Source organism: Suricata suricatta, chromosome 3, assembly GCF_006229205.1.
Source record: "Suricata suricatta isolate VVHF042 chromosome 3, meerkat_22Aug2017_6uvM2_HiC, whole genome shotgun sequence".
NCBI lineage: Eukaryota > Metazoa > Chordata > Mammalia > Carnivora > Herpestidae > Suricata > Suricata suricatta.
Genome location: NC_043702.1, coordinates 37,064,820 through 37,074,818, shown reverse-complemented (window position 1 = coordinate 37,074,818; position 9,999 = coordinate 37,064,820). Strand labels below are relative to the sequence as shown.

At 37.5% G+C, this 9,999-nt stretch overlaps 1 protein-coding gene across 12 annotated transcripts in view; it reads left to right on the top strand.

The window, feature by feature from the left end:
• The window catches only part of CCDC150 (coiled-coil domain containing 150), a 104,404-nt gene that overhangs the window by 76,742 nt on the left and 17,663 nt on the right, over window positions 1–9,999 (top strand). For 11 of the 12 annotated variants that reach the window (XM_029934181.1, XM_029934180.1, XM_029934177.1 and 8 more), the window contains 2 exons: window positions 1,469–1,576; window positions 8,227–8,355. In XM_029934181.1, coding sequence (XP_029790041.1) covers window positions 1,469–1,576; window positions 8,227–8,355 — 237 coding nt within the window. Of the gene's footprint in view, window positions 1–1,468; window positions 1,577–2,814; window positions 2,927–8,226; window positions 8,356–9,999 lie in introns of those variants that run through there. The other variant, XM_029934188.1, reaches the window with a different exon arrangement.

Below are 9,999 nucleotides of genomic sequence, written 5' to 3'. Positions count from 1 at the left end.
TGAAAGCCATGATTAATTTTTACTGATGACTGTAGGGAGCCACAGCACATATTTTATAATGTATGCTGTGGAAAAGAGCAACAGAAATAGTCAGAGATAAAAAAAAAAAAAAAAAAAAAAAAAAGAAGAAGGATCCTGCTTGAGAGAACAAGAGAAATTTCCTGAGGTAAAATGTGTTTTTATGCAGTCTTTCAAAAAAAAAAAAATACCAATATTAGCAATCAAAATTTAACAGTTCCTGAAAGTGTCCAGTAACTCAAGCCAAGAAGTGTTTTTCCTCCACAGGTAGAAAACAAAACACAAAGAATGGGAAAAGTCAGTTTACGTAAAAAATTTTGGATGACATTTTGTCTGATTCAGGAATAGATCAGTAATGCTCATCATCGATTTGTATGAACGGGTTGTGATTAATAGGAAGAAAATGTGGGAAAACACAATTTGGAGATTAGTGAGTAAATATTAATGATTTCAGGGTGCCTGGGTGGCTCAGTCGGTTAAACCTCCAACTTCGGCTCAGGTCAGATCTCACATTCGTGGGTTCGAGCCCCGCATCAGGCTCTGTGCTGACAGCTAGCTCAGAGCCTGGAGCCTGCTTCCAGTTCTGTGTCTCCTTCTCTCTCTGCCCCTGCCCCTCTCATGCTCTGTCTCTCTCTGTATCAAAAATAAATAAAACATTAAAAAATATATATCTTAAAAAAATATTAATGATTTCATTCCTGAAAATGATCATTTTCTGTAAAGAGAAAGATGTAATTATCTTTCTTAGTGTTAAAATGTAATTCATCATATAAGAATTTGATTAAATTTTATAATTCTCTCAATAAAACACAAGACTCAATGTCCTCTCCTTGCACATTGACAATTCTAATTATCCATAGTCAAAATGTTTTTGAATGTTAGGTATCACACTCTTTAAAAAATTGAAACTATTATCCACAAAGTCTCACTGTTATGTTCATAATGTTAATTTGGAGTTTTCTAAAAAAAATTTTTAATGTTTATTTTTGAGCTAGAGAGAGACAGAAAAAGAGAGAGAATATAAGCAGTGGAGGAACAGAGAGATAGGGAGACACAGAACCCAGAGCAGGCTCCAGGCTCTGAGCTGACAGCACAGAGTCTGATGCAGGGCTCGAACTCACAGACTGTGAGATCATGACCTGAGCAGAAGTCAGATGCTTAACCAGCTGAGCCACCCAGGCACCCCTGGCATTTTCATAAGCAATAGAAACCAAATGAGTTATCTCAGTACATGTAAATGGCTATAGCCTACTTTTAGTTATTGAAATAGCTGTTAGTTAAAATAGCAATCTTTACATGATTAGAAAAACTTAGGATTACTTTTACAAGTTTTAAGGATTCTCTGTGATTTTTCCAAACTCATGCATATTTTTCTTTTTAAAGTATGTAAATATATATATAAATATGTAATTAATGATCCTTATTTTATTATTCTTCTGTTTTACCCTAGATAAAAGTTAAACAGCTAGAAGAACAACTACATTCTTTTACTGAAACCAGTTCACAGAATGACCATCTGCGCAAGTTGAACAAGGCTCTAGAGGTCAATTACGCTCAGGTGGGATTAATAGCTGTAAAACAGACTGCTGTTATGTTGTTTTAATTAGGTTTTAAGAAATTGATGCCTTTCTCCCCACCTTACCATACAGTCCCAGAAAGATGAATATTCTCTCATTTAACTCAATTGAACAAACATATTTTTACACACCCCCAATGTACAAGGTTTTGCTAAAGTGTAGAAAAATAAAGATACCTGAAGCAGGATTGGGACATTTAACTTATTTATGTTCTAATTGGAGGCTTAGGCGTATACTCATAAACTGTACTATAGAATTAAAAGTTATGTCTTTGAGAAGCAAAATAGATTGTGATATGAGTGAGCATTCATAGGGAGCATCATTGTAATGAAAGCATTGAGAAAGGCTTTCATAGAGGAAGTGGTTTGTTAATTATAGGCAAACTCAGACCTCAGTGCCAACAAGATATAACTGCAGGAGACAGCTCACTCGAAAGAAGTGTTAGTGCTACTTGCCTTCATGGTGGCTACTGAGGCTGAAAACCTTTTGTAAGTCACATAACATTTTAATGAACGAATAGGGAAAAGTTAGACAAACAAGATACAAAACATGTAATGAAGAAAATAATCGAAGAATGTGTAACCAAAACAAAGTGATTCATTTCAGTGATTTACAAATATACCATGTGTGAATTTTTTTCTAAAACTTACTTAAATATGTCTGACTTCTGTTATCTATAATATTTCAGTTTGTATGCCGCTGGTAACCAGGGAGCTAGAATGTGTCTTCAAATAGAATACTGTTAGGATTCTAGCCATCTGACTCTCCTGGAAAAGAGGGCCTCATTAGATATACTCTCCTACAGGGAATTTGATTTAAGGAAGGCTTCTTTCTTCACTAGGACAACTTTACAGTGTGATTTCTTAATTCTGAAAGCAAAGGAACACATTTTCAAGCGTATTTTCCATCACAGCTTCATTTAGAACTTTGTGTTATTCCTCATCATAAAAGGAGCAATCGTTGAAAAATAACTCTAGATTTAGTTGTCTTACTGTTTTTGATTGGTGATGCCTCCAAGAAAAAGGAAATCTCCGGAGAGGCCCGCATCTTCAAAATTCATTGAAAGCTATAGGCCCCATGTAAACAATATAAAGGAAAGAACTTCATCAGTTGGTTTACCCAGTGTTATCCCAAACTCTGCACGCCATGTGACCTTTGCACCTACCCTGACATCTGTGAGAGCTTCTCAGGAGATTGGAGACTCTAGAATCTCTCTAAAGACTCTTTTGAATGCTATTAAAACCATGGAGGGAAGACTGGAAGGTAAAATAGACATTCTTGCTTCAAGACCATTAATAAATGAGTCACCAAGTTTTCTTAAACGGGATTTGGTAAGTAAAGACCACAAATTAAATCATAAGGAAATTTCAGATTTATACAACAATGGAGAAAAGTAGTAACAATCCAGAAAGATAATGTATGGAGGTATGAGGAACAACAAGAAAGCTTCTTCACAGATAAGAAAAACTGACAATATAGATTGACACCATTATTTTGGTTATCACATGTCTAATTTTTAGACATATAAAGATTTGGATTAATACCCATTGAGTTTTTAATATGATTTTGAGTTTTTACAAATTCAAAACATACACCTAATCTTAATATTCATGGTAAAATGTTTAAAGCCTGATTTTATCTAAGAAATTTTTTTAATGTTTATTCATTTTTTCAGACAGAGATAGAGCATGAGTGGGGGAGAGGCAGAGAGACAGAAAGAGAGACACACAGGATCTAAAGCAGGCTCCAGGCTCTGAGCTGACAGCACAGAGCCTGATGCGGGGCTCGAACTCACAGACTGTGAGATCATGACCTGAGCCAAAGTTGGACACTTAACCATCTGAGCCACCCAGGCGCCCCTAAAGCCTGATTTTAAAATAGAAATACATTCATCAAAGCTCCAAGAACTGGCACATTGGGAAAAAATTTTTTGAGTATTATGATCTTAGTCTTAGGGTTGTTTTTTTTTTAAATGTGAACCTTACAGCATAGTCTAAATGCCTTAACTGAGTCATTGGTGAAAATTATAATAAAATTGAAAACCACAACTACTTAATAAAAAAAAAGCAGGAACCAACATCTACTGAGAGCCTATCATGTCTCAGGCTTTTCTTTATTTGTTTATTTGTGAGAGAGCACGTGAGCCAAGAAGAAGAGCAGAGGGAGAGAGAGGGAGAATCTTAAGCAGGCTCAGTGCAGAGCCCAACATGGGGCTTGAACCCATAACCCTGGGCCAAAATCAAGAGACGCTCAACTGACTGAGCCACCCGGGTACCCCTGGAAAATATTTTTGAAGGAAAACTTTTTAGAACATACATCTTTGCTCAATATTTAAAAACAGAAAGTGTTATAGCTTGTTTTCTAGAGTTGACAACAATTTAGATCTTTTCACTAAACATTTTTGCTATTGACCTCTTCATATATATCTTAAAAACACTGGTAAAAGTATATATTCTTCCTTAGGTCTGTTTCTAGAACAAAATCTGATAGGTCATCAGAGCCTATGAATTGGCATCCTTTGTAATATTCTTAGATCCTTAGAGAAAAAGTATTTCAAACGTTACAGGTAAAAGGTGTTTTTAATTTTTATTTATTTTTATTTTTCAATATAATTTATTGTCAAATTGGCTTCCATACAACACCCAGTGCTCATCCCAACAAGTGCCCTCCTCAAAGCCTGTCACCCATTTTCTCTTCTCCCCCAACCCCCACCAACCCTCAGTTTGTTCTCTCTATATAAGGGTCTTTTATGGTTTGCCTACAGGTAAAAAGTTTTAAGGAAGTGTAATAATGTTGAGGAAGATGTGGGGAAAAAAATAGTCTTTGTTGTTGCTGTTGGAAGTGTAAAATGGTACAATTTACAGTGGAGGACAGTTTAATATTTATCATTTCACCCCACAGTTGTACTTCTAGGACTTTCTCCTACAGATATACTAGCTTATACATATGACATGTCTACAAGATTACTTACTGAAGTATTGTTTGTTAATAGCAAAAGACTAGAAGTAACCAAAATTTCATTAATAAGACACTAGCTAAATATGGTGTTTTCATGGTTTAGAATACTGCTTGTACATATGTATGTATTACTGGGTTAATACAATCAAGGCTCAGAAGAGTATACAGAGTATTTTATTATTTTTAGTAAAAGGGGTAGGGGAATAAAAAATATATACATATGTGAGTACATATATTTTCACTTATGCATAGAATATCTCTGTAATGAAATAATAATAATAAATTGGCAACTTTATTTTTGAAGAAGAAAACTGGGTGACTGGAAACATTTTCACTTTACCCTTTTGTATCTTAAGAATAATGCGAATGTGGGGCACCTGGGTGGCTCCGTCAGTTAGGCAGCCTACTTGGGCTCAGGTCATGTTCTCACGGTTTGTAAGTCGAGCCCCGGGTTGGGCTCTGTCCTGACAGCTCAGAGTCTGGAGCCTGCTTTGGATTCAGTGTCACCCTCTCTCTCTCTGCCCCTCCCCCCTCATGCTCTGTCTCTGTCTCTCAAACATAAAAATGAACATAAAAAAGAATAATGTGAATGTGCTACCAATTCAAAATCATTTTATGAATATTTCATTTTCAACAAGTGGAGGTAGAGAAAGGATGGTTTTTTCAACAAATGGTACTTGAGCAGTTGGATATCCATATGCAAAACCAAAAACCTTTGATCTATACCTCACACCGTATATAAAAATTAAAATGCATCAGAGTCCTGAATGTAAAATCTTAAACTGTAAAAGTTGCAGAAGAAAATGTAGGAGGAAATCTTTATGGTCTTAGATTACTAAGAGATATCTTAGAAATGACATCAAAAGCAGCATGATCCATAAAAGGGGAAAAGAAGAATGTGCTGACAGCTTATGCTCTTTAAGTATTAAGAGAATGAAGACACAAGCCTTAGACTGGGAGAAAATATTTGCAAATCACATATCTGATAAAGGCATTGTCTTTAGAATGTATTACATCTTAAAACTCATTAGGAAGAAAACAACTCCATGGAGTGCCTGAGGGGCTCAGTCTGTCAAGCATCTGACTTCATCTCCGGTCATGATCTTATGATTTGTGAGTTCAAGCCGCAAGTTGGGCTCTGAGCTGACAGCTGGGAGCCTGGAGCCTCCTTCGGATTCTGTGTCTCCCTCCGTCTCTGCCCCTCCCCTGCTCACATGTGTGTTTTCTCAAAAATAAACATTTATAAAAAAAATAATAAAGTAGGTTACCAAAAAAAGAAAACTCAAAAAAAGAAAGATGTTAAACATGAATCATTAGGGAAATGCAAATTAAACCACAGTGAGATACTACCACATACCTATTAGAATGTATAAAACTGAACAGCTGTTCACACCAAGGGTTAGTGAGGATGCAGAGCAACTGGAACTCTCCTAACGCTGCTGAAGGGAGTGTCAGATAGTACAACCCTGAAAAATGGTTCGGTAGTTTCTTAAAAAATTAAACACTATATATAACCAGTCATTCCACTTACAAGCAAAGATAAATGAAAGCGTATGTCTACACAAAGACTTGTACACGGCTGTCCATAGCAGCTTATATCTCAAAAACTCAAGTGTTCAGAAGGTGAAAGGATAAATAAACTGTGGTATTATTCTAGTATATAATACTGTTCAGCAATAGAAAGGATTGAACTATTGATACATCAAAAAAAAATGGAATGAATCTCAAAGTGAAAGAAGCTATATAAAAAAAGGAGTACATACAATATAATTCCATTTATATAAAAATCTTGAAAATAAAAACTATTGTGACAAAACAGCTTAGTTTCCTTGTGTGGAGGTGTGAAAACAAGGAGAGACAAAAAGAGGAGATTACAAAAGGGCATGAGGGAATTTTTTTTTAATGTTTATTTTTTTAAAGAGTATGAGGGAGGGGCAGAGAGAGAAGTCACAGAATCTGAGGCAGGCTCTAGGCTCTCAGTTGTCAGCACAGAGTCAGACATGGGGCTCGAACCCACCAACCTTGAGATCATGACCTTAGCTGAAGTCAGGTACTCAATGGACTGAGCCACCCAGGCATCCCATGAGGGAACTTTTCAGATGATGGAAATGCTTATTTTGATAGTGGATTCAAGAGCTTATGTATATGTCAGAACTAAACTTTAAATATACACAATTTATTGTATGTCATTTTTACCTCAGTGATGCTGATAAAAAAATAATGTGAATGCATTACCCATACAAAAGTTAATAATATTAAAATGTTTAAAATCTTTGAAATGACAGAACTCTAGAGATCTAGAACAAATTATTGGTCACCACAGGACTGGGGATGGGTTTGGGAGAGTGTGTATATACACAAAGAAGTAGCACATGTGAATTCTTTTGTGGTGACGAAACAGTTCTGATTGTGATGGGGTCACATGAATAATGTGCATGAGGTCACATTACATACACGTTACATACATGCACGCTCACAGAGACGAATGCAGGTTTTTTAAAAAAGTGGTGAAAACTGTAAGTTCTGTGGTCCAGTTAATCTAGTGAACTGTAATGCACCAAAGTCAGTTTCCTACTTTTGATGTTGAACTGTAGCAGTGTGAGATGTCACCACACCATGAGGAGCAAGGTGAAGAATGCATGGGATATTTTTCAGTACTTTTGCAACATCCTATGAATCGAATTACTTCAAAACTTTTCTTGGGGCACCTGGGTGGCTCAGTCGGTTAAGCGTCCGGCTTCCGGCTTCGGCTCAGGTCATGATCTCACGGTTTGTGGGTTTGAGCCCCGCGTCGGGCTCTGTGCTGACAGCTAGCTCAGAGCCTGGAGCCTGCTTAGGATTCTGTGTCTCCCTCTCTCTCTGACCCTCCCCTGCTCATGCTGTCTCTCTCTGTCTCTCAAAAATAAATAAAAAACATTAAAAATTTTTTTTAACTTTTCTTTAATATTTAAAGTAGTGTGGTCATTTGAAATGATTGTGTAGAAAAAAAGAAAAAACATATTTCAAGGATATAGAATTCTCATACTTCTAATTAGGATGCATTCTTCTATAACACATTTTCTTGACACTACTTATTCATCTTTGCTTTTGTTATATTCTTTCAGTTGTTATACAGTAAAACCTTGGATTGTGAGTTACTTGTTCTGTGAGTGTTCTGCAAGACAAGCAAACATTTCTAGTAAATTTTAACTTGATAAACGGGCAATGTCTTGTAGTACGCGTAGTACGTGATACCAAATGTCCCATGATCACAGCTGAGCCAGGGGTTCTTGAAATTTGCTTGATACACATGTGCTTTGGTTTACAAACACATTAACAGAACGAATTATGCTCTCAAACCAATCTTTTACTCTGTTTTTAAAATCCAGGATAACCAGTTCCCCCACCTCCATTTTATATCTAACCTTCATAGTCTTACCTCCTTTATCACTTGCCCTGTACTTTCATGGAAATTGACATATATTAGGTTTGCTCATTTTTATTCACACGGATTTTTTTTTTTTTACTTTGTAGTTTTCTTTAAAGGGAAAAGTAGCTAATAAAGCTGGTTTTTATTATAGTGGATAAGCGTACTTAATTGAACATTTTAAGTTTGGTTTGCAAATTGCTTTGTCTTATTACTGATTTATAGTGCTTTGTACAAGTTATTTATCGTTCCTTGTTTTCTACTAAGGTGAAATCCATTCTTGAAAAGAATGAAGAGGAGCTCTCCAGAGCAGTAAAGTGTCGTGATGCAGCCCTGAAAGAGAGTCAGAAGTTGAAAGGGGACCTCGAGGCTTTGGAGGACAGAGAGAACAGGAAGGCAAGGCATCAGTCCTTTTTGAAAGTTTATTGAAATGAGGTGCTTAAGAAATCTTACACAAGTCATATTCCTTCGTTTCTTGCCAACTTTAGTAAGGATGAGGATTGATCAGAGGAGGGTTTTTTTTTCTATTGATAACTTTAGAAAAGTTTAAAATATTTTCCTAAAAATATATAATTTAACTCCCAGGTTTTTTTTTTGTTCTTTTATTTTTTTTTTAAATGTTGATTTTTGAGAGAGTATGTGAGAGCAAGGGAGGGGCAGAGAAAAAGTAAGACAGAGAGACAGAGATACAAAGCGGACTCCACTCTGACAGCAGAGACCCCCATTCAGGGCTCTAACTCACAAGCTTTGAGATCACGATGTAAGCCAAAGATGCTTAACTGACTGAACCACAGGTGCTCCTGTTTTGTCTCAGAGGGAGACAGAGAACATGCATGCACAAGCAGGGGAGAGGGGCATAGGGAGAGAGAGGGAGAATCTTAAGCAGGTTCCACGCTCAGTCAAGCCCAATGCAAGGCTCGATCCCCCTACACTGGATTTGTGACTTGAGCCAAAATCAAGAGTTGGACATTCAACTGACTGAGCCACCCAGGCGTTCCCTTACTACCAATGTTTTTGTTTTGTTTTGTTTTGTTTGGGGTGTTCCAGTTTGGGGGTTCTTTTGAGAGAGCACAAACCTGGGACAGGCAGAGGAGGGAGACAGAGGATCTGAAGTGTGCTCTGGATTGACAACACGGACCCTATGAAGGGCTAAAACTCAGGAGCTATGAGATCATGACCTGAGCCAAAGTCGGACACTTAACCAACTGAGCTACCCAGGCACCTTCCAATTTTTTTTTTAATAGTTTACTGTCAAATTAGTTTCCATACAACACCCAGTGCTCTTCCCCACAAGTGCCCTCCTCCATCACCACCATCTCTTTTCCCCCTGCCCTTTCCCCTTCAACCCTCAGTTCGTTTTCAGTATTCAATAGTCTCTCAAGTTTTGCGTCCCTCTCTCTCCCCAACTCTCTTTCCCTATTCCCCACCCCCCTGGCCCCCCATTAGGTTTCTCCTGTTCTCCTGTTAGACCTATGAGTGCAAACATATGGTATCTGTTCTTCTCCGCCAGACTTATTTCGCTTAGCATGACACCCTCGAGGTCCATCCACGTTCCTACAAATGGCCAAATTTCATTCTTTCTCATTGCCATTTAATTCTCCATTGTGTGTATATATATACCACATCTTCTTGATCCACTCATCAGGTGATGGACGTTTAGGCTCTTCCCATGATTTGGTTATTGTTGACAGAGCTGCTTTGAACATTGGGGTACCTGTGCTCCTATGCATCAGCACTTCTGTATCCCTTGGGTAAATCACTAGCAGTGCTATTGCTGGGCCATAAGGGAGTTCTATGGATAGTTTTTTGAGGAACCTCCACACTGTTTTCCAGAGCGGCTGCACCAGTTTACATTCCCACCAACAGTGTAAGAGGGTGCCCATCTCTCCACACCCTCTCCAACAACTGTAGTCTCTTGATTTGTTCATTTTAGCCACTCTGACTGGTGTGAGGTGGTATCTGAGTGTGGTTTTGATTTGTGTTTCCCTGATGATGAGTGATGTTGAGCATCGTTTGATGTGCCTGTAGGCCATCTGGATG